General features: G+C 47.0%; 1 protein-coding gene across 1 annotated transcript; it reads right to left on the minus strand.

The window, feature by feature from the left end:
• Positions 1 to 18,809: 18,809 nt before the first annotated feature.
• LOC146796369 (uncharacterized) lies at positions 18,810 to 24,533 on the minus strand. The gene is made up of 2 exons (XM_085628904.1): positions 24,458 to 24,533; positions 18,810 to 19,952 (listed from the first exon to the last, which is right to left on the minus strand). The coding sequence occupies exons 1-2, from the start codon at positions 24,459 to 24,461 to the stop codon at positions 19,390 to 19,392; spliced, it is 567 nt and encodes a 188-aa protein (XP_085485030.1). The 5' UTR covers positions 24,462 to 24,533; the 3' UTR covers positions 18,810 to 19,389.
• Positions 24,534 to 25,219: the final 686 nt, after the last annotated feature.

Genomic DNA, 25,219 nt, shown 5'->3' on the forward strand with positions numbered 1-25,219 from the left:
TGATCAAAACCCATAAATGAAGTTTTAGCATCAGAGGGAACTATAGAACTTGGTTTTTAGTAAAGCTAACATGATGTTCAGAGCATCTTTTCAGTTCCTGGTACACTGCTCAGCTATAGAATGAGCAAGCTTACCCTAAGTGCCTGCCACGAATGTGATGCTGTCGATGTACATCCCAGTATGGAAGCTTAAATGTTCCATTTATAGATAAACAAATATAGTAACTCTATCCTGCCTTCTACTTCTTTGATCTGTGGCATCGGCGTGCATTTCTCCAAGGGTAAGACCTATGCAAACACTTGACCTTCTGTAGCTGCACAAAGGTGAACTGTTATAACCTCAGCTTTGGGTTCTGCATTGAGTGTGGAATATCTGTTATGTTGCCTCGAGCAGACGTGGCAAATGCGCATAAGGTGAAGTTGGCAGAGAGCATGGGCAGGGGTCACAGTACATACATTTCTGGGGCCGAGCTGTAACATGCACTGCAGAGGAACCATTCACCCTTACGGCTGATCAGCTGCCTCGGGATCACATGCTGCACTTAAAGCGGCCACTGAAGTGCTCAGACCGGTTTCCTGAGCTGCAGGGTCGTATCGTGTTGCAGATTTCACAGCTTCTCTTACCATTTTGAGACTCTGCTCATTGCATTCAAGGCCTGGCTTTTCTACCCTCTACTTACCTTTGTGTGTGTATTGTTTAGGGCTAAAGCTGCAGTGTGACCAAGTGTGTTCTTAATCAACCACCAGTCATAGGGTAGCACATTAATGCAATCTGGGCCCTTTCCGCATGGGCACACTTTTCCTGTTTACGCCATAGCGCCTCTTTAAATGGGTGCATCATGCGCAAGCGGGGAAAGTGCGCTTTATTACAGTGAATGCACTACTCTCGGAGCAGCTGCAAATGAGTGCTTCCCTGGGGACAGCGCATTCAAGTGAAATACGGAGTGGCTGCTTCAAAGCGGCACCGTGTTTCACGGTGCAGGCGGCACACCCTACACTTTAAAGAGGGATTAGAGATCTCTTTGCAGTGAGTGACAGCATCCGTCTGCAAAGTTATGTCTGGGGGTCCATGGAATCCCCTCTACCCCTCCAGGTGGCTGGCATCTAGGGGCCATACTACCACTGCGACACGTTTTGTGACTTCTTTGCTTTAGCACCCGTGTCATTAATAATGCGCAGATGCAGAGGCAAACCCTCTATATTACAGAAGGGTCTGCACAAGAGTCTGTGACCCCTTCTGTAATACCAAAGGGCCTCGGGGTGCAGTAAGCAGGCGCACATGCCCATTGTGCCCACAGGGTTCTTTCTGTAATATGGCCCTTGGACTCATATTACAGATAGGCGCACTTTTCATTTTTGCACCACTGCACACCTTAAAGCAGGTGCAACTTGTGCAAACATGGAATGTACACCCTATTGGGAAGCGTGTACTCGCGCTGCCCCCATGAAAGAGAAATATGGAATATGTTTAAAAACTGCTCCGTGTTTCTCTGTGCAGGTGGCAACCCACCTGCACTTTTAACAAGCATTTACAATGCAATGGTCTCGGCATTGTTTAAGTTAGAGCTATTGGCATTGCTCGTGACATTATTTTTGTAAAACATTTAAAGAAACGGCATTGTTATTTTCAATGTCAATAGCTTAATCACTCTCAAATGCGAGACCTATTGCATTTGCACCCACACACAGAGCCACACACCCAAAGCCACCCACACACACAGAGCCACCCACACAGAGCCACTCACATAGAGCAACCCACACACAAATAAAACCACCCACAGAGCCACCTACACACACACAGTTACCCACACACAGACAGACCCACCACGCATAGAGCCACCTACAAAAAAAGTCACCCACACACACAGCCACACACACAGAGCCACCCACACACACACAGACCCTCCCCCACACACACAGAGCCACCCACACACAGAGCCACACACAGCCACTTCCCCACACACAGAGCCACCCCCACACAGAGCCACCCCCACACAGAGCCACACAGTAACCTCAAAATTTAACACATATGTACTTTTTGCCGGATCAACTGACAAACCCCTCAACAGGCTCTATGAAGATTAAGATTTCATGAGTAATTATTTTTTTTTACAACAGGAAGTGAAGTATAATTTGAAGGGAGCCAGATCCTAAATCTGAGAGCAAAATATATCCTGTTTTTTATTAGAATAACTGGCCAAACGCTGCTCTTAACATGGTTTGGTAAATAGAGGAGACATCCTTGTTTTGTTTCCATGGCAGCTTCATATGCAGAGGCAAGGCTCACACACCTGACAGAGGGCGGGGGTGCAAAGCCGTGTCCATATGAGCCACTTCCAGGCTGCTCCCTCCCATGCTGTCAGTGGAATGTAGAGCAGACCAGCTGTCGAGGTTACGTGGGAATGTACACAAGTTAAAGGGCCATCCTTTCAAAGTATGCGCAGGCTGCAGGGTTCTCACGAGGGTTCAAAAGGTACCAGCAGACATGCAGTTAAAAGCAGTGCCTCTTTAAATGTCTGTCTCACCCGCTTGCCCTCTTCTCCCTCCTGTCTCTGGTAGGAGCCGAAGTTGGCTTTTCAACGTGCAGTGGAAGTCCTTTATTCACTTTCTCGCGAGGGTCTGGTCTGCCTAGATTTTTTTTAAATGTAAAACTTGTCCATATTCTAGTCGAACCCATCGCGTTTGTTTACACAGTGGCAGATTTTGCACTGTCGGGGGGCCGCCGAGCTATTGTTTAATGATTGCAATGGGTTTACTCTCTCCTGGCTTTAAAAGCTCAAGCCGTTTTCTCTAAATATAGCGCCTAATATCAGGCATGCTCATTTTTCCATGAGCGCTAGGTTTTGACATTTCAGTGGGTTGAAGCACAGGGAGCTGTTGTGCTATGCAAAAGACAAAGACAACATTTTTTGTAAATTATAATAAAACGCTAATTTCCACAGCAGACAACGCAAACCCCCTGGGGAGAATTTAAAACCTGACCTTTGCCATCGAGATGGCGCGTGGAGCTAAAAAAGAGGCTGGCCGGGCTTCCCTGCCGTGGGAAAGAAACACATGAGGGGGTGCACGCACATGCAGTGTTAAAAAACAGACCCGATTCCATACCGTGAAATCCTAGTACATCGCGTGGGGAATAATAGCGGCAAGAAACCACTTTACTTTCACTTTTTCTACAGTGTCGGATGATATAATGACAAGCAACAAAAAAAGCTATTATCGGTGTGCATAAAACGAAGGTATTAGCATGAGACGTTTTTAAGAGCAGATGCTCTCGGAGACTCACCAGCTACTCAAACACACAAGGTCTGCAGTCTAAACAGCAGCACAGTGGGAGAGATGACCCTGCAGCTAGAGAGCTGGTGGGACTGGCCTTTCCACTGCCCACTACAGAGGGACGAGACATTGTCATGCAAAGAGACCACCTCCTCGCATTGTCTCTCCCCTGCCTCTCACGTATATTTGAAGCATCTCATACAAGCCGGGAGGCGCATTCGCAGCCAGAGGGGTTCAGGCAGTAAGAGAGAGAGAGCGTGGACAGGGAGGGTTACTGCACTGCGAGAGAGCACCACGCACCGCGGAGACTCCTGGAAACACTACACGTAGTGAAACTCCAGCACGACATCCCAAACCCGAGGGGTTGTTCGGAGACAGAAGACCCTTGCCACCTAGGAGAGGATAAAAAGACGGACTTTCCGACAGAAGGGAAAAGATAAAACCACCGCGTCGGAGGATGCAAACTGGAAGTCAAGTCCAACTCCCGTAGTCCTCGAGGACAAGAAGATTGAGAGCGCTGTACAGCGAGAGCGAAAGGTTTCGTTTTACGGTTGAGGAGAAAAATAAAAACAAGCACACCACTGCCTAGCACACCACCGCCTTTCTCCGAGGCGAAGCAGAAAAGCCTCGGAGAAAGGCAGCGGTGGTTTCCGATTCGGGGGCGTGTTTTTCTTTTTCTCTCCTCTTGCCATTGGCTGGAGGAGATAATAAGAAAAGTAGCAAAAAACACGCCCCCGAATCCGAAAAGGACGGGGCCTGTTCGGAGAGACAATCCTCTTCTCCAATGGCTGGCCAGCATTCAAGAGGCCAGCCAATGGAGAAGAGGAGAGAAGAGGGGCGGGTTCAAGCCCCTCTTCTCCAAAACATTAAATCTCCGGACTTCCGGTTCTGCCTTCGGCAGACCAGATGGTCCCGAGACCTAAAAAGGATTAGAGATTCCCTTGCAGGCGGATGCAGTGAGTGACTGCACCCGCCTGCAAGGGGATGTCTGGGGATAAACAATGGAATAGATGAGCGCGCTCCAAGTTATCAGTGTGATATCGGTATAGAACAGGTAAGTGGTGCAGATTGGTAAATCCTCCCGAGTATGAGGATGAGACAAAATCTGAAAGCGCTGTCCTCACGATCTGGGGGGCGTCTCCAACTTGCACTCAAGAGAGAAGTTTGTAAATAAATTGATCACTTATTGATAAATTCTTCTCAAAAGACTTTCATGAGTTTATCCAAATAAGTGTTATTCCAGCATAATGGTGACTCATGTTGTGATATCAAATTAATTGCACGTGTATTCTTATGCCCAATGCATTTCGGGCAATAGAGCCCTTCATTAGGGGTTTATGTTCACGTTGCTTAACGCCGTGTTAACAAACTGTTCGGTGTCATGCACCTCGTGGAGATGACCGTTTTAAAGTGGTGATGCCGGGAACGGCCATTCACGGTGAAAAGTTGAATTTAACATGAGAGTCACCGTTATGCTGGAATAACGCTTGATAACATGATACACATATTTGGATAAACTCATTAAAGTCTTTTGAGAAGAATTTATCAATAAGTGATCAATTTATTTACAAACTTATCTCTTGAGTGCAAGTTGGAGACGCCCCGCAGATCGTGAGGACAGCGCTTTCAGATGATGTCTAGGGATCCCCATCATCCCTTTAGAAGGCTGCTTTTAGAAGACACGCTTAAAGTGCACCACCTTTAAGAGGCGCACTTTCAATGTGCCTTCTAAGGGCATGTTTGTCTCTGTGCCCACATAGGTAATACAGTGCGGGCAAAGTGATTCCCTCATTTGAAATGGCCATGCCCCCATTCAAATAAGGGAACACCCCCTAATGATAGCACTGGAAAGTGAATCAGAAAAAAAAGATTTTGCAGAGATTTGCATCACTTCTATGACGCAAACACGGTGTAAAATATTAGTAAATCTACCCCTGAGTTAGTTAAAACTTATGTAGAACTGAGCTGCCTTACAGGGCATTCTGAGTTATAAGCCAAGGATCTGCGGAAGAGCAGTTGGAGACAAGATGTGACTATTTGCTCGCATCGAGGGGCTGCCATGCACCTGCAAGAGCCCTATGAAGTGAAGCCAGAGGACAATGGCCAAAGGGATCCAGGAGCGATGGTGGCGCAGCTGGGAGTTGAAAATCAGGCTCAAGAACTGCAAAGCCATTGGGTACAGCAAATAGCGGTCTGGATCAGAATGCCATGGGAGAAGTAGTTTCTCTCCGTACCCCCCACAACCCTGATATCAGGGGTGAAACGAGACCTAAACTTTGGGGTTAGTGGTACTCAACACCAAGCAATGGGGGGTGGGTTCATCTTCCAGGCCAACCTAAAGGAGTTCTGACAAGTTAATCATTTTAAACATATTGGACAAAACCTGGAACAAACACCTTTTTGTGGATATGACATATTTATAGACTACTGATCGTGATCTTTGAAAAGGGACATGAGTGTTTTCAAAGTGCATTTCTGTACAAAGCACAATAGAAACAATTTTCGTGAAACTATTTCAAGATGACAAGCCTTTTTTTGCCAATTCATCAATAAATACTTTTTTAGGAAGACAATGTGCTTGTGAAATATTGATCGTTGCAAGTCCAGAAAGGCGTTGCTGTCCCAGTGTTGACAGTCAGTTTTCAGCCTTCATAGGCAACTAAAGCACCATTCTGGGAATGCGGTTGTCACTGGTAAAGTGGCAAGCATTTTTAGAAGCCATATTTGTTTGGTTAGAAGTCTATGTGAGACTTGAAAGTTCCATTTTAATTCCTGGCCTCTCAGTGCTTAATTTGTAAAAGAATAAGTGCCAGGGCCCTCATCAGGGGGCCACTTCAGCTTGCTCCACCCATTGCCCCTGCCAATGACAGGACAAACACACCTACTAACCATCAAACTCCTACAAGTGTGAGAATTCAGACTATTCTAGGCCACCAAAGCTATTAGAATGGCTTGAGTGGCAGGTATTAGTCATTTTTAAAGTATATTTATTTTATAAAAAAAACTTCTGTTATACTACTCTCTAAATAAGATGAACAGCGCCACCATGTGGCAGACTGCCATAGGTGCTGGTGCTGACAATTAAGTGCCGGTGTCCAGCTCCGGAAACCACCGGCTCAATGTAAGCACTGTGGCCTCTCTTCATTGGGAACCTTCCGCTGTGTTATCGCCTATGTTTTACTCCTCTTTTGGTTCTTGTGTACCATGCAAATCATCATCATGCAAGTCCAGAGAGAGTCTCTATTAAGTTCTTAAAAGACTACTACATGACATACCTTCATACCAGTTCATTGAACAAATTGTCTATGAATGGTAGAAGTATTGAAATCTAAAAGAAGGTCTCCAGATTGTTACTAAGCATGTTGTGTTTGTAGTAAGCCCTGCTGTTGTCTGTGCTTTCACAAATAATTTATGAAATGGTTCTTCAGTTATGCCACAGCTTTCTTGAATCGCATTTTACATTTTCAATCTGTTTTATACACTCCATTTTATCTGTATTAGGAGTGCAGCTCCAACAGGAAGCAGTAGTCCAGAGAGTTTTGCCATGGTGTGAAGAGCAACAGTGAAGTTATGGGTCTGAACAGCTGTAAGAAACTGCTCAGCTTTGTTAGGGGTGTTGTGATGTAGCCAATTTGATATCTCAAGCAAAGAGTTAACACAGTAAGGTATATTTCAAATATGTCAATCAATCAGGTGTTTGTTAAACGTGACTACTCACCCATAAGGGTATCAAGGGGGTGGTCGCAGGTTCCAGTCCATCAAGGAGGGGGTCTGTCGAAGAGCCAGCTTTTGAGGTTTCTTGCGAAGATGGGGAGCGATGCTGTCTGTCTGAGGTGGAGCGGAAGGAGAAGGAGCGGCCTCCCGATCTGGTCTTTCTGGTGCGGGGGACCACGGCATAGGAGAGCTGGGATGCTCGTAGGGTCCTTTGGGGTGCATGGAATTTAAGTTGGCTGTTAAGGTATGCTGGTCCGGTGTCATGGAGGGCCTTGTGAGCGTGGGTTAGCATCTTGAAGGTGACTCTAGCTTTGATGGGGAGCCAGTGGAGTGTGCGCAGGTGCTGGGAGATGTGGCAGTGTCTTGGCAGGTTGAGTACCAGTCTTGCGGCGGCGTTTTGGATGTTCTGCAGCTTGCGGGTGAGGTTTTTGTTTATTCCGGCATAGAGTGCGTTGCCATAGTCAAGCCTGCTGGTGACAAGGGCGTGAGTGATGGTCTTTCTGTGTTCGAGGGGGATCCATTTGAAGGTCTTCCGTAGGAGGCGGATGGTGTGGAAGCAGGAGGACGAGACTGAATTGATCTGGTGGTCCATTATGAGCTCTGAGTCCAGGATGATTCCCAGGTTGCGTGCGTGGTCCGTGGGGGTGGGCGGGCTTCCGAGGGCGGGGCGCCAACAGGTGTCGTTCCAGGCGTTGGGGTTTGGGCCCATGATGAGTACTTCCGTTTTGTTGGTGTTTAGTTGTATGCAGCGGTTTTTCATCCATTTGGCGACGACTTCCATGCCTTCTCAAAAGTTGTGTCTGGCGGAGTTGGGTTCGTTGGATAGGGAGAGGATGAGTTGGGTGTCGTCTGCGTATGACACAATGTCGAGTCTGTAGGTTCTGACGATGCGGGCGAGCGGATCCATGTAGACGAAGAGCGTAGGGCTGAGGGAGGACCCCTGGGGGACTCCACAGGTGGTAGGTGTAGGGTCCAAGAGGAAAGGGGGGGGTCTGACCCGCTGCATTCTGACGGAGAGGAAGGAGCAGATCCAGTCGAGGGCCTTGTCTTGGATCCCTGCGTCGTGGAGTCTCGTATTAGGGTGTGGTGAGAGACTGTGTCGAACGCTGCTGAGAGGTCGAGGAGGATGAGGGCTGCTGTTTCTCCTTTGTCCAGTAAGGTGCGGATGTCGTCTGTTGCAGGGAGGAGGGCGGTTTCCGTACTGTGTTTTTTTTCTGAAACCGGATTGGGAGGAGTCGAGGATGTAGTGCTCTTTGATGAATGTGGCGAGTTGGCTGTTGATGGCTGTCTCGGTGACTTTCGCTGGGAACGGTAGCAGGGAGATGGGTCTGTAGTTTTTGAGGTCGGTGGGGTCCGTCGAGGGTATCTTCAGGAGGGGGTTGATCTCAGCGTGTTTATAGTCATCAGGGAACGAGGCGGTTGCCAGGGAGCGGTTGATGGTGTGGCAGAGCATGGGTGCGATGGTGTCGGCGGCTCTGTTGAAAATGTGGTAGGGACAGGGGTCCGTACAACAATGTTGCTTTCAGTCCACCATATCCCATTGACATTGTGTCCGGTGAGGCAGCAGATTTCATCTTCAGGACAGAATCCACTATGTAGAACCTCTGTCAAAATAGACACTTCTAGAAATGTTGCAAGACACTTGGGGATTACCGTACGTAACATGAATGTCTAATGATAAGTATCAAAGCATGGCTTCCAAAACGTAAATTAAATGATTTGCCACCCACTAAAACATTTGCATGTGCACCATTTATGGCACTTTTCATCACAGCACAACCATCATATGTTTGTCCACGCAAACAATCAAAGTTCAATCCATATGTTTCTAACCAGAATTTTCTTCCCAATCCCAGCCCCTCTTCCATCATCATCATCATTGCTTTTCAAAACTAAAATATTGTTCGAAAGCAAATGTTCCCGTATTGGCATTGTCAAATGTTCCATCTGCTAAAATATAAAACAAATCTGTCATTGTTGGCGCATTCCAATACAATTTCTCATCAGGTGATTGAATGCAGAGAAAATATCATTCTGAATCTTCCCCAGTGTGTACGTTGTATTGGAAGGACATGTTGCCATATGCTGTGCCAGAATTCAATCACCAGCTTAGCAGAAAGCAGCACGGAAACTACCATCAATGTCTTTGGTTCTTCTGAGGTTAAGGGGTTGACCACTGTCTCTGTGTTCCTGAAGAGCTATATTTTGTTTAGCACAGTGCATTGTTGATTCCACTATTGGCTCAAGTCTTTTCCTGAATGTTTTTCCCCAAATGATCTCCATCATACTTTCAACAATAACTGACTTATCCTCGAAAGCAGATGAGAAGTTAGCTGTTGGTCTCATACTCCCTGTGATAAGTGGATGAAGCATGGAAACAAAAATCACTTTGCACTTCTTTCCATTGTTGTGGGCCAAAAAAAGAATTTTCCCAGAACTTGATGCCCACCTCCTCCAACTTTTTTATGTGCAAACAGTACACACATCTTGCGTAGGGCACCTTTGAGTTTAGCACTATATGCAAGCCATGGCTAAAAGGTTTTAAGACATTCATGTTGAAAACAGATTTGATTGCCCTTTTGAACAGCAGGAAACTTGTAAGATGCCTCTGGTGTGCAAAAAGGTTTTTTAACTCATCAGGCTTTTATGTTGTAACTATACTGTGCCCTGGTTCATCTTTGTATTCTCCTAGATCTAAACAGTAGGAACTCTTTGCAAAAGACTGCTTTAGACATGGATTGTTAGCTTTTGGTCAGTCTGTGGTTCTGTTAGGAACAGAATCAAAATTGAACAACTATTAAGTGCTCTCTATGGGTATAACTGGAAAACTATATGCATAGTTCTTCTTCTTAATATTATTAAGGTATTTGTAAAGCGCACTCTCATCCCCTAAGAGATATCCAGGCTGTAGACCACATACTTGCCCAATACCAGCGTTCACCAAGTTGTTAGAGTGGAAACTACCAAGGGCCATATCATCAAGGAACGGCGATAAAATTATCGCCGCTTTAGCGGCAGGAAACTGCCGCTAAAGCGTCGATAATGGGCTTGATAATATGCCCTTGTGAATTCCCATAGAAGCCCAGGTTCACACCAGAACCTGGGCTTCTATGGGAATTCACAAGGGCATATTATCAAGCCCATTATCGCCGTTCCTTGATAATATGGCCCCAAGTCTTCAGGATTCTTCGAAAGAGTAACAAATCCGTTGTCAAAAGTAGATTTTCGGGGGGAGATTATTCCAATGGGCAGCTGCCAAAAAATTAAAAGAGTGACCACCCATTCTGGGTTTCTTAATTCTTCTGCAGTATATCAAAGCCTAGTTATTGAAAATGGAGAGCCCGCGCTTGCTTATAAAAAGAAACTGTTTCATTGAAGAATTGCTGGACCACTGTCATAAACTGCTCTGTGCGCGTGGCAAACTAACTTAAAAATTGCTCTCTTACGAACTGGAGGTCAGTGAAGAGAATTAAGACAGGCCAAAGTCTATCATGAAATCAAACATGCTATTAGGTTCTTGTGTGACTGAAGACCAAAATAATTCTCTGATCTGTGCATGTTTCACATTTTTAGGCCCAATCCCAAGGTTTTTCCAATTCTCTCTTGTGCGTGGAATGGTATCTAGTAAAACATACAAAAGGCCTTCATGACATTGCATTGGCAATAAAAAAAAAAAGTGCAACCAAAACAAAAATCAAGAAAGGAGTTAATAAAACTTACAACTCCCTAAATTGGGCCCAACTCTTTAATGAAGCAAGCCTCAGTTAGTATGTTTTTGCAGAATAGGACCCTGCTGTATTTGTTTCCAAATATCTATACAATTAACAGTTCCACAGACTACTAAAATGTGTACACTCCTAACACCTGGAAAAGACACATATCACAATGAGATAATATTAGCTGCAATTAAGTTCCAAAGAATAGTGTCAACATAACTAGCTGGATATCAAATGAAAAGATCATTATTCCAGTGTACAATGAAAAAACTTCTATGAAGACATGGTTTACACATATGTAGAGGAGATTAAACAGCCTAAAGTAAATCAAAATGAAAGACTGACTCTCAAACTACTAGGAGACCAACTGCAGACCTCACAACACACATCCGTGATGAATAGAGGATTTATTTTGCAATCACTTAGGACCACAAGCTAAAGGCATACTATTGAAGAACTCCGAACCAAATGGACTATGTCATCTGATTGCGATATGGATTTACTGGGCACTGTACGGATACTTTGATAACTCTCCCACATGAATGAACAAGTCTTAACATACTGAGATTAGTATTGTATTGCCGCTGCTATTGTGGTGTTGCATTGCTGCTGATATTGGGGACTGTTGCATTGCCTCTGATATTGGGGAGTGTTGCATTGCCGCTGATATTGGGGAGTGTTGCATTTCCGCTGATATTGGGGTGTTGTATTGCTGCTGATATTGGGGAGTGTTGTATTGCTGCTGATATTGGTGACTGTTGCATTGCTGCTGATATTGGGGAGTGTTGTATTGCCGCTGATATTGGGGAGTGTTGTATTGCCGCTGATATTGGGGAGTGTTGTATTGCCGCTGATATTGGGGAGTGTTGCATTGCCGCTGATATTGGGGAGTGTTGCATTTCCGCTGATATTGGGGTGTTGTATTGCTGCTGATATTGGGGAGTGTTGTATTGCTGCTGATATTGGGGACTGTTGCATTGCTGCTGATATTGGGGAGTGTTGTATTGCCGCTGATATTGGGGAGTGTTGTATTGCCGCTGATATTGGGGAGTGTTGCGTTGCCGCTGATATTGGGGAGTGTTGCGTTGCCGCTGATATTGGGGTGTTGTATTGCTGCTGATATTGGGGAGTGTTGCATTGCTGCTGATACTGGGGACTGTTGCATTGCTGCTGATACTGGGGAGTGTTGTATTGCTGCTGATATTGGGGAGTGTTGTATTGCTGCTGATATTGGGGGGTGTTGTATTGCTGCTGATATTGGGGACTGTTGCATTGCTGCTGATATTGGGGAGTGTTGTATTGCCGCTGATATTGGGGAGTGTTGCATTTCCGCTGATATTGGGGTGTTGTATTGCTTCTGATATTGGGGAGTGTTGTATTGCCGCTGATATTGGGGAGTGTTGCATTGCCGCTGATTTTGGGGTGTTGTATTGCTGCTGATATTGGGGAGTGTTGTATTACCGTTGATATTGGGGTGTTGTATTGGTGCTGATATTGGGGAGTGTTGCATTGCTGCTGATATTGGGGAGTGGTGCATTGTCGCTGATATTGGGGAGTGTTGGATTGCCGCTGATAATGGAGTGTGTTGTATTGCTGCTGATATTGGGGAGTGTTGTATTGCCGCTGATATTGGGAAGTGTTGCATTGCCGCTGATATTGGGGTCTGTTGTATTGCCGCTGATATTGGGGAGTGTTGCATTGCCGCTGATATTGGGGAGTGTTGTATTACCGTTGATATTGGGGAGTTGTATTACTGCTGATATTGGGGAGTGTTGTATTGCCGCTGATATTGGGAAGTGTTGCATTGCCGCTGATATTGGGGTCTGTTGTATTGCCGCTGATATTGGGGAGTGTTGCATTGCCGCTGATATTGGGGAGTGTTGTATTACCGTTGATATTGGGGTGTTGTATTACTGCTAATATTGGGGAGTGTTGTATTGCCGCTGATATTGGGGAGTGTTGCATTGCCGCTGATATTGGGGTCTGTTATATTGCTGCTGATATTGGGGAGTGTTGTATTGCTGCTGAAATTGGGGTGTGTTGCATTGCCGCTGATATTGGGGAGTGTTGCATTGTCGCTGATATTGGGGAGTGTTGGATTGCCGCTGATAATGGAGTGTGTTGTATTGCTGCTGATATTGGGGAGTGTTGTATTGCCGCTGATATTGTGGAGTGTTGCATTGCCGCTGATATTGGGGAGTGTTGTATTACCGTTGATATTGGGGTGTTGTATTACTGCTAATATTGGGGAGTGTTGTATTGCCGCTGATATTGGGGAGTGTTGCATTGCCGCTGATATTGGGGTCTGTTATATTGCTGCTGATATTGGGGAGTGTTGTATTGCTGCTGAAATTGGGGTGTGTTGTATTGCTGCTGAAATTGGGGTGTTTTGTATTGCCGCTGATATTGGGGAGTGTTGTATTGCTGCTCATATTGGGGAGTGTTGTATTGCCGCTGATGTTGGGGAGTGTTGCATTGCCGCTGATATTGGGGAGTGTTGCATTGCCGCTGATATTGGGGAGTGTTGCATTGCCGCTGATTTTGGGGAGTGTTGGATTGCCGCTGATATTGGAGTGTGTTGTATTGCCGCTGATATTGGGGAGTGTTGTATTGCCGCTGATATTGGGGAGTGTTGTATTGCCGCTGATATTGGGGAGTGTTGCATTGCCGCTGATATTGGGGAGTTGTATTACTGCTGATATTGGGGAGTGTTGTATTGCCGCTGATATTGGGAAGTGTTGCATTGCCGCTGATATTGGGGTCTGTTGTATTGCCGCTGATATTGGGGAGTGTTGTATTGCTGCTGAAATTGGGGTGTGTTGTATTGCTGCTGATATTGGGAAGTGTTGTATTGCCGCTGATATTGGGGAGTGTTGTATTGCCGTTGATATTGGGGGGTGTTGTATTGCCGTTGATATTGGGGGGTGTGTTGTATTGCTGCTGATATTGGGAAGTGTTGTATTGCCGCTGATATTGGGGAGTGTTGTATTGCCGTTGATATTGGGGGGTGTTGTATTGCCGTTGATATTGGGGAGTGATGTATTGCCGTTGATATTGGGGAGTGTTGTATTGCCATTGTTATTGGGGAGTGTTGTATTGCCGCTGATGTTGGGGAGTGTTGTATTGCCGGTGTTATTGGGGAGTATTCCATTACCGCAGATATTGGGGAGTGTTGCATTGCTGCTGGAATTGGGGAGTGTTCTATTACCGCTGATATTGGGGAGTGTTGTATTGCCGTTGTTATTGGGGAGTGTTCTATTACCGCTGATATTGGGGAGTGTTGTATTGCCGCTGATATAGGGGAGTGTTGTATTGCCGCTGATATTGGGGAGTGTTGCATTGCCGCTGATATTGGGGAGTGTTGCATTGCCGCTGATATAAGGGAGTGTTGTATTGCTGCTGGAATTGGGGAGTGTTCTATTACCGCTGATATTGGGGAGTGATGTATTGCCGTTGATATTGGGGAGTGATGTATTGCCGTTGATATTGGGGAGTGTTCTATTACCACTGATATTGGGGAGTGTTGTATTGCCGCTGATATTGGAGAGTGTTGTATTGCCGCTGATGTTGGGGAGTGTTGTATTGCCGGTGTTATTGGGGAGTATTGCATTACCGCAGATATTGGGGAGTGTTGTATTGCTGCTGGAATTGGGGAGTGTTGTTTTATCGTTGATATTGGGGAGTGTTGTATTGCCGTTGATATTGGGGAGTGTTGTATTGCCGTTGATATTGGGGAGTGTTGTATTGCCGTTGTTATTGGGGAGTGTTCTATTACCGCTGATATTGGGGAGTGTTGTATTGCCGCTGATATTGGGGAGTGTTGTATTGCCGCTGATATTGGGGAGTGTTGTATTGCCGTTGTTATTGGGGAGTATTCCATTACCGCGGGTATTGGGGAGTGTTGTATCGCCGCTGATATTGGGGTGTGTGGTAAATCATAGGTTTGATTCCCAACGCAACATTTCCCTCCGCATTACATTAAGTGGGCAATATTACCACCTCTTAGTTACACTGCCACAATTCTGCAGTACCTCAAATACAAATAAAATCGTTGCTGTTAGCATGCAACATCTTGCAGCTCCCTTAAAGCTGACAGTTAAACCACACCTAGGTGTGAAAGCACCCGGCTGTAATTGAAGAGCAAACACGCAGAAAACTGGGAGGTTGTCTTGCAATAACTTGCTGTCCTAACAAGTAAAATATACAACTAAGTATTCCTTGTCACTCTGAAACATAATGAGTGATCAATCTGCAGCTGTTTTGCAATTTCCTGCAAAGAGACAATTCCAACAGAAAGAGTGACTGTAAATAGCATGTGTTGTAACAACAGTGACTGTGCTTTTATTTTTGGTCTAAAATCCGTAGCTAACAGTGTAAAATCCACTAGAAAAAATGAGAACTTAAAAATATATATATATATTTTTATTTTTGCACACGAAGAGTCATGTCAACAACAACTTAACAGCAATTAAAGCACGTCACACAGGCACGACGAGGATTAAGCAAGGTGCAGGGTGCACCATCATGAACACGACATAGGAGTATGACAACAGCAGCATAAACATTGTATACATACATGTAAATGAAAGAACGCTGCCATATCGCAGGCAGGGGCATATAATGCAGAGCGAAAAGGGAGGGGTCGGTAAAATAGTTAGGATGAAAGCGGTGACCAATCTGGAGTCTTGGAGTCTAGGGTGAGGAGGAAGTCCTGCAGGGGCTGCCAAAAATCTTTCGGCTGGTGTGTGGGGGGGCTGTAACATGCGTAGTCCCTGCTGGTGACGCCATCAAAATATGTCATACCTTTGAGCCATGCTGCAGCAGTAGGAACCCGGCCGCTACCCCAATGTGCCAGGATTTTGCGCTTATACAAAATACATGAAACGTGGGAGGAACACCATTTTAATTATTGCTACTCAGCCCTTCATGGATAGCGGGAGTTTAATCCAACTCTCTACTTGAGTTGTAAGGATATCAATAGCGGGACCGTAGTTGAGCCGGATTATCTGGTCCCTGTCTCTATCAAGATGGACACTACGGTATTTGGTGCTATCCGCAGCCGAAGTTAGGGGATAGTTGTCAGAAATGTGGTGAGAAAAGTCCAAGGGGGAAAAGTTCAGATTTAGTCCAGTTAATCTGGAGCCCAGAGAGGTTACAGAAGCACGTTATTTCCCGAATGAGAGGAGGAAGTTGTTCCGATGGATGATGAACAAACAACAAGATGTTGTCTGCATACAGGGAAATGAGCAGGGGGCCAGGGGGGAACTGGAGGCCTCGGTGCATAAGGCGTTCCTGAAGGTGACAGACTAAGAGATGCATTACGATGATAAAGAGGAGGGGAGATAGGGGCCAGTCCTGCCTGGTCCCTCTTGTGATTGTGAATGCAACCCTGAGGGAACCATTGACGCACAGGCGTGCCACTGGACTAGAATATATGAGCATGACCAGGGCGATGAACAGGGCGGGGAGGCCCAGTTTGATCAGAGCTGCTTTTAAGAAGGGCCACTCCAAGGAGTCAAATGTGAACATTGTTAATAAATCTTAAAGGGTGAACATACGTAATTTGGTACGCATGTCCCCACAAATCCTTTGTGGGAAATTCTTTGTAAAGCCTGTGCAGACGACAATGCGTATTAAAACCTATGCATTTTGATCTGGGCAAACTCGCACATTACAGTTCTGGAAATCATGTATTATTTTCTGGCAGCTTAAACAAAAGCAAACACAGCGGTAGATGGGGAATGTTTGGCAAGAAGAGTATTTCATTGCAGTGTCATCTCTGTGTGAGCAACAGGTAAGCGAACTGTAGGCATGCAATGAATACGCTATCCATGGTTAATGATCTGACTACATTGAGGGGAGGTGAGAAGTTAGGCTTTAGCATGTGTAGGAGACGAGGCACCATAGACCTGCTACTTTAGGGTCGCCCATGAATTACAGAGTATAGTAGTAAACTACCTGCCAACCTCCTCTTAGTCAATTTCCCTTTGAATTCCAGTGATCAATACCCTCTTCTTTCAGCCTTCACAGCAAACACCTTATACTTCGGTAAATATGAACTGTCACCTAGTTGGTGATGTGCACCGATTTAGAAAATGCCTCATCTGTAATTTTACTCAAGAAGTGTGCAAAGTAAGGCAACGTCTGGAACTCCCATTCCTAGTCCCAACTTCCCCCTCTCATGGCCTCAAAATCCTTTGTCAAGCACAGGAGACTTCCCCTACTTTCATCTTCAGTTCCTCACCTGTCCCCTTGAGCCATGAACTTCTTCAGTTATACACCTCACACACAAGCTAGTTAACTCATGGAAGAAGTTGTGGTCTATTACTAAGCTGCCGACTTTTGGAACCCAAGCCTTGCTTCGAATTATGCCTTGTTCACTTCACTGACAACTGTAGGGCATATTCTCAAGGACTTATCGCCGAGTTATCGGCACTTTATCGCAGCCAAAGTGGTGATAAATTAATCCCACCATTCACAAGCTGGTGCTAACAGCCTATATCACCAGTTTACCTGCGATATCAGCCGCAAAAAACCTCGCCACAGATGATACCGGCAACTAACGCTAATGAGATGCAGAGTAGGCGTTCCCGTGTACAAAGCCGCGACAACACCACTACAAAACATTCACAACGACCAGCCAGATCTGCGATAAGATTACAAAACAGGCGATAAGGGACGTTAGCAGCAGGGATTTAACACCTGCTCTTACCTGGTGTAAAGTCGGACGACAACCTGCACCATGAAAGGGAGTGCAGACCAGAGCTACATCTGAAGAACAACAGATGCCATGGTGCTACTAATCATGCAGCTCGGACACCCAAGAGGGCCACAATACCCTACGCCACCAGGTCCCTTACCTGAAACAGAGTCCAGATTTATGAATGGCAGAGTTCACATAATTGCACACGCCATCATCGCTTGCCCACCCCTGCGCACACAGGCTGCTGCACCCCAGCCGCCGCCCAGAGGTGATTGGCCGCCCCTGCGCACACAGGCCTCACTACTCTCCTTCCGCCACCGGGTGTCTCCAAGAGGGCCCACCACGTACCGGTGAAAGCTCCAAGCCCGGGGCACGCAACCTTGGCAGCCTCCACATCAAGCAGCCCCGCACCGGGGGCTACAAGGTCACACGTGATTCTGGGTCTTGATTTCGCAATGGCAGAGAACATATCCGTGCACACGGCATCATCGCAGGCTGCACACCCGCTCAGCCCTATAGGTGCCACTAACTCTGTGATCCGCGAGGCCATGCCACGTGGTGGTCGGCACACGCAGCCCGCTGGCTCAGGCCTACACTGCGGTCGAGCAGGGCTCACACAAATCCTTACCAGTCTGGACCGCCAGGACGCGCATTATTGCAGGCTGCACACCGGCACAGCACTTAAGATACCCCTACCTCAGTGCACCGAAAGTCACTGTCCCGTGGCTGTAGGCCCGTGCCGGCCGCAGTGTATTCTGTGCCACCAAGTCTGTGCAATGCAAGTCATGGGCCCTTCATGATTGAGTCTCGTGGTGCGGACGCCATAATATCACCTCTGGCAGTGGGGAATGTGATGTTGTAGTGCCCTAGGCCCTCATGCACAAATAATAACCACACACATACACCCAGATGGAGTGGAAATGTTGTCCAGCACGTGCGCCCAGCCCTTTTTATTGGCAGGGTCACATGGCCTGTGACACCTGTGCTGGATAGGTGTGGCGTGGGTGTGAACCAGCCGTGAGGGAGTGGCTGTGGCATGCTGACAACTACAACTGTGATCAGCATATCACTACAGGGAAGACCTGGGACATGTAGGGTTGTCGTTCCCCCCCCCCCCCCCGTGAGCGTGAGCGGAGTGGGCTGGCCTGGCGGACAACGGTCCAGCGTAGGGGTGTGAACAATGACCCAGGGGGACTGGGCGTAGTTCCGTCCTGGCCTGGACAAGGAAGTAACTAATACGTGTGTCTCTGTTGTAGTGTCGGCGCCACCCGGACTGCAATCGGCAATGTTGCACCCTGTGACTCAAGTGCCACAACATGAGCAACATGGACGTAAGGGAGACTCACTGACCCTATATCCATCCATACATCCACACTTGAATAATCATAGACATGAGACATCTGTGTGAAAATGAATATTTAATGCACATTCAGTGGAGTGCTGGAGCAGTGCAGGGCCATGCAAACCCCACTGTACATTGTTAGCGCATTGAGGGCCAGCCAGAGTCCTTTAGGAATGACAAGTTAATCTGAAGAGGAAGAGTCCAGTCCGCAGTCTGATTGCTGTGTCATTGGTAACGAAACAGAATATGGCAGTCCATGTCCAGGTCCAAGGTTAGTGTTGCAGAGTGCATCGGGGGACAGTGCAAGGTGATGATGCAGAGGACAGAACCAAACAGAAACAGGCCATACGGCAGAGATAGATGCTACTGCGTCCTTCTTACCACTAAGGCAGAATCATCTGCATCTTCGTCCTCTGCTGTTGCATGTGCCTCTCATGTGGGTGGTGGTGTACTGGCCCCAGCACTGTGTGGCAGTGACACTTCTGGGGCCAGAGGTGGAATGTCTGCCGCACAGTGTGGCACTGACACTTCAGGGGGTGGAGATGTGGATGGAGTGGTAGCAGCAGCATTCGTCCGCGCCAGGCCTTGTGGCAACAATGCCATGAGAAGGGTATTCAGGGCATTGAGGAACCCAGCTACCTCTCACTGGTGTGCAGCCGCTCTTTCCTCCTGCGTCCGCTCCATGTTCTCCATGATCCTCTGCATGTGTCCCAACTCCCGGGTGACATCTCTGGAGCCACTCTGACTAGACAGTTGTTCTTGTCTCAGAGTCATGACTCCAGAGATGTCAACCATGGAGCATTGGAGAGCATGGAGCGGACTGTGGGTGTCCGTTAGGGACTGTGAGTGGTCTCTGATGGGACTTAGACACCTACGTATGGCATCTAGTTTGGCTGCCATGCGGTCGAACCCCACCCGCACCTGTTCAGCCATCTTGTCCTGGCACCCCAACACACGGCGTTGGAAGGCCATGTGTTGTTCTTGGGGGTCCTGGGAGGCAGCCTTGGTGGTGGGTGCTGCCTGCTGTGTTATCGGTGTAGGGGGTGGGGTCTCATCGATGCAGCTGGGCTGCCCTGCTCCTGGAGGTGAGTTGACGTAGCTGTTGATGAACTCTTGGAGGGCATTGGTGTCGAATGTGTGGAGGTCCTCTTCGTCATCAGAGAAGAGAGGTTCGGTCTGCTCAGCAGGAGGTGTTGGTTTTCCCCCTGCAATATGAAGGGGAGATGCAGTTTAACATTGTGTTCACATGTATGTTGACGCATTGTACATGTTTACATACAGACTGCATGACAATGTACATTGTGACTGTTTTGGAGGAGCTGCCTATTTGATGCGGGACAGTGGACATTCCGACACCATCAAGGATGTGTGTTAGTACTTGTATATTATCAACTCACATTTCCCTGCTATGCCAAGTGTGATTGGCCAGTTTCTACAGACAAGGGGCCCCAGTTGTGTCCCCTGTTCTGGACGTGTTGCGGTTTGTACCACTTTGTTGTCAATGTTGATGTGCTATGAATGTTATGTGTGTGTGCTGCATTTTGGGAGAGTCGCCCCTGCAGCCCTGATTTTGCTGCCCCTTATCCCTTTCATGCGGTGTGCCTTTGACTTCTGTGCTTCTACAGTGCTGAGATGTTGCATACTTGGGTACATTGGTATCTTGGTGGGAGTCTGGGGCATGGTTTGTCCGCAGATGTGTTGTTGACTTCAGGGGTTGTTTGTGCACGTGTCAGAGTGTGTCCTGCTCCTTTACGGAAATGGTGCACACTCAGCTACCTCAGTGTCGTTGCGTGCAACATTTCATGGTATATTGACTGCAGCAATGCTATTCGTCATGCAGTGTCACTTGCATTGTCAGGGTTGCTCACAGACACGCCGCATTGCTGGGTTTGGCACATGTGCATGGGTTGGTTGTGAGATTGGTGATGTGTGGGACAGGCCCCCTCTGGACACATAGGCGACGGGGGCCTACTTGCTGTTGCTATGTGTGCTGCAGTGTGCCAAGGGGATCAGGGACATGCTCCAGAATAATTGTGGGTGTGCAGTGTGCTCTACTTAATTGTGCATGTGTGCCATTGTGTCCATCTATCCCCAAGTCCATGGTCATTACCCTGCTGCTGCGGTGTCAGGTCATGTTGAGCAGTGTCGGGTCCCCCAACTCCTGCCACCGTCTCCCCACTAATGACTGTGGACACCATTTCCTCCATCTCATCCAGCTCCTCTTGTGGCGCTGGACTTCCACCTCCAGTTTGCATTGCTGCCTTCTGGTTGTTTGCGAGTTTCTGCTTGGTTTTGCGCTTCACATCATTCCAGCGCCTCTTGACCTCTTCCATTGCCTCTTCAGCACTCCGACTGCATTCACCTTGTCCACGATGGACTGCCATATCCCATTTTTTGTTGCCAATGACACAGTGGAGGTGACGAACCGTAGTTGATGGTGTTCTATCACCTCTGTTATCAGGATCCTGTTTTCCTGCAGACTGAACCGCGTCTTCCTCTTCTTCTTGTCCTTGCCGCTCCTTGACCCCGAGGTCCCGGCCTGGGCCTCCGGGGGGCTTGTGGGGTTCTGGTTGTCCTCTGTACTTGCTCCAGCTCCCTCCATTGTGCTTCGCAGTTGTTTAGCTTTTGTTTGTATTTTTTTTTTCTACTTTTATAGTGATTTCTCCCGCCTCACGTGTGTGAATTGCAGGCCTGGCGCAGCTTAGCGCTGATTTTGTTATCGCGGTTGGGCCCATCGCAAATTTTTTCACGTTGGGGTTTAGATTTTTATCACCGTCTCGGTGACTTTATCGCAGACATTTGACGCGTTATCGGGAGACTATCGCATGTTACCGCCGTGTTGTAAATAGGACGTTAACAAGGAGTTATTTTCCCACGATAGACGGCGATATGAGACATCGCGTTAAATGGTTTTGGCGATGATTATCGCACTTTCTTGAGACCACGTGTGTTTCTGGGCAAATCACTTAATTTCTCTTCATCTAACATGTAAATATGTGAAATAAAAAGTGGTAAAATGTAATTGCGTACTTCAAAAATTAAAGCCCCTGTAATGTACACTTTCTTGTATCATCTCCCAAGACTTTGCTCACTTATTCCATCAGTCTGCAGAGGCATTTCACCTTCCACTCAATTTTCATTCAACCCTCCCCTGAGGCCTTCAGCTTCTCCTTCGTTTTCTCCTAGCCTCTCATCTCCAACACCATTCCCTGCTCAGGCCTAACACCAAATAACCCCTTCCCCCAGCCTGAAGCAATCAAAACCAGATCTTCATGAGCCCCCAAGAACACAAACTCACATCCCTGGATGCATTAGATCCACACGAGGAGAGGTTTGGGGGCACACATTGCAAACTCAAACAAAACCTACCTACAAACACAATCAGAGAAAGCACCAGATATTTATTTTTGAGTGGTAGCCCAGTGGCAAACATGGATGGCTGCCCAGAAGACTAGCGAACACAGCAACGCTTCTTTAAAAATAGACCTAGCTTTCCAGGGACTCGGCTATTTAAATGTTTTTAACTTTACAGAAATCTTCCACTCTCCTCCCCTTTCCCTATCGTCCGCTCTGAAATCTGGTGCCGTTCGCCACGGAGACACCTTTGCGCCATAGTGCGAGGGTGTCTCCATGAGTCTAGCATAGGTTTTGTACTGGAAGGACTTCCTTCCAGTACAAAATACCATGATCAGACTAACTTTTACCCTTTTACCTCTTTGTATGTGTGCTTTAAAGTGCAGCACACATACAAAGTCAGAAATGGAAAGAAAAATAAAAGCATTTCTCCTTTGTTGCGCTAACTTCAAAAGGGAACAGATTTCGGACGCAAAACCCTGTCTACTTTATTTAGTAAATAGGGTTTAGCGTCAGAAACCTTAGGTGGTTGCATTGTAACGCCCATGCACCACCCATGGTACGCCCTCTTGGTACTAAGTAATGCTGCTTCGAGTTACTTTCATGTTATTTCCAGCGCTACACAACTTTAGCGCTGGAAAGCAAATCGGTAAAAAAGGTTTTGCGCTGATTTACATCACTTTTGTTACGCAAACACAGCATAAAATCTTAGTAAATCTCCCCCATGGTGTGTAAGCCTCATTATCTGCACCCTAAAGTTAATACTGCTTGCTGATGGTGTTTACGTCGGCCTTATCATTAGTGTTGAGTGGATGCCCCCTTCCCTCACAGCCCTCTTTGTAACTGCAGTGACTCTTTCCACGGTGAGGCTCAAGCAGTACAACAAGCGATGGGCCTGCACCTTGTCTTACACTGGCCACAGGTTGGAGGCTGCTATTCTGGTGCCATGTATTGTTAGGTGTTGGCAGCAGAGGGTGACCAGGTTCCGAAAACCTAAAACTGGGAGAGGCCATATACATAGGACTATATGCTGGCAGCCACAATTGACTCAGGAATGCGGTTAATGCACCAATCTACAGCGACAGTCTACAGTGGCACTCCCCTGGTTCCTGTAAGACAGACTAGATATCAGAAACAAAATAAAAGCCAGAGTTTCAGAGGAGGTGCCCTTTGGTGAATTTCATCAAGAGTTTCTGAGCTGAAGGAAGGGATGAAATGTCCGAAGTTGTGATATGTCACACATGAGTAACTCATTCAGTTCTGTATTCTCTTTGCATTCTGGGGCTGGTGGACCTGATTTCAGAGGTGAAAAACACAACATGTACCAGAATGCAGACAGTAAAACTTCGGGGGAAGCTTTTCAATAAATCCATGCAATGCAGCGCAGCCCCCGCAAGGCTGCTCTGCGTTGCATGACGGGGAGGGAGCAGGAGAGCGCCATATCTTCAGAGATATGACACTCTCTCCTCCCCTTTCCCTTGCGCCGGCGCAGATTTCAGCTGCCGTGCACCAGACACACACCTTAGCGCCATAGGGCTAGGGTGTGTGCAAGAGTCTGGCATAGGCTTTGTACAGGAAGGGTACCCTTCCTGTAAAAAATACTATGCCTAGACATGATGCACAGCTTTTCCCACTTTTTATCCATGCTGCACAGTGCAGCACGCAGGCAAAGTTGGAAAAGCACTGAGAAATGAAAGCCTTTCTCCTGTTAGCGCCTCCTTTGAAGGGGCGTTAACTTTTGGCACAAAACCATGTGTACAAATCTTTGTAAATATGGTTTTTGCGTGAAAAGGCATGGGTGGTTGCATGGGAACACCCATGTAACGCCCCTTCGGTGCTAAGTAACGCAAAGCAGTGCTTTGCGCTACTTTGAGGGTGCTCTCCAGTGCAAAGCAAGTTTTGCACTGGAAAGTAAATAACAAAAAAAACATTTTGCGCTTTTTAGTGCCACTTTTGTGGCACTAACCCTGCGCAGAATGTTTGTAAATCTTCCCCTAAGTCTTGAGAAGCCACATATACAGCTGTCCTCGAGAAGCATGAGATAACAATTAAGTTTGCGGTCAACGGTGCTTGTAGGACACTGCTGTTATGGTCTAGCGGGCTACTTGGAAACAGGAGACATGATATTTAATCCCAGCCTCCCTATTCACTAAAATGTAATATAATTCACAAATAATAGCCTACGGAACAAGCAGTTCTACATTATAACCTCAGGTTTCAAGCTCTACCAGACTGTTTTATTTTTGGCAGATCCTGTACCAATGTTCCCGGATATCAGAATATGTGCATCTTGAAAGAGACTTAGTGGGAGAAATAAATGTCAAATGCATACTCCCAGAGAATGGTTTCAACTGACCCATTCATGGTTGTTAAACTGCAGAAGACCTCACAGAAAGAGGAAGGTACCAGCAAGTCGAGGACGCCTGGTGACTCTAAAAAAGAAAAAGCCACACTTTAGTAAATAAACTCAGAACTGTGGAAATTCACCTCCTCTATAAATCACTGGGCCCACTGGCAGCAGAAAAAACAGGCCCAGATTTGATGATGCAGGGAAGGTGAGTCAGGAAACACAGGAAAATATTACCCCCACCCCACAAATCCCACTTCCTTTGAGTCATATTGGAATAAAGGCTAAGGTGTAAAATAGCACAAAAAAACAGCCAGCCAGGCTCTAGCCACACTCTGGATAGCCTTTTTCAGGCTGTGGTAGCTTCTAGCCCCTCTTATCAGGTCAGCAATTCTGGGTGCGGGACAGGTGTGTCCTGGCTTGTGCTGGCTGGTCACTGGAAATAGCTCCTCTGTCCTGGATTTAAGAGTAGGTATGTGAGTGAAGCATAGAGAAGCACAACATTCCACGTCAACCAAAACCCATCCCCCCCAAAGCTCCCTGCAACAGAAACAAGAGGGCACTGAAATGTGGGCAGTGGCTTTCTTGTCACTCTTGAGAGTGGGGAAGAAGTCAGCCTGAGGAGTGCCTCCACAGGACAAAGATGTCTATGACCACTTCCGTGTGGAGACGCCACTCGTAATCGGAAAGATGATGGGGACTCAGGCTGGCGGCGCTGGTGTCCACAGAGCCTAGCAGGTGGTTGGCAACTAGCCAGATACCTGCACTCAG

Source organism: Triturus cristatus, chromosome 10 (genome assembly GCF_964204655.1).
Source record: "Triturus cristatus chromosome 10, aTriCri1.1, whole genome shotgun sequence".
NCBI lineage: Eukaryota > Metazoa > Chordata > Amphibia > Caudata > Salamandridae > Triturus > Triturus cristatus.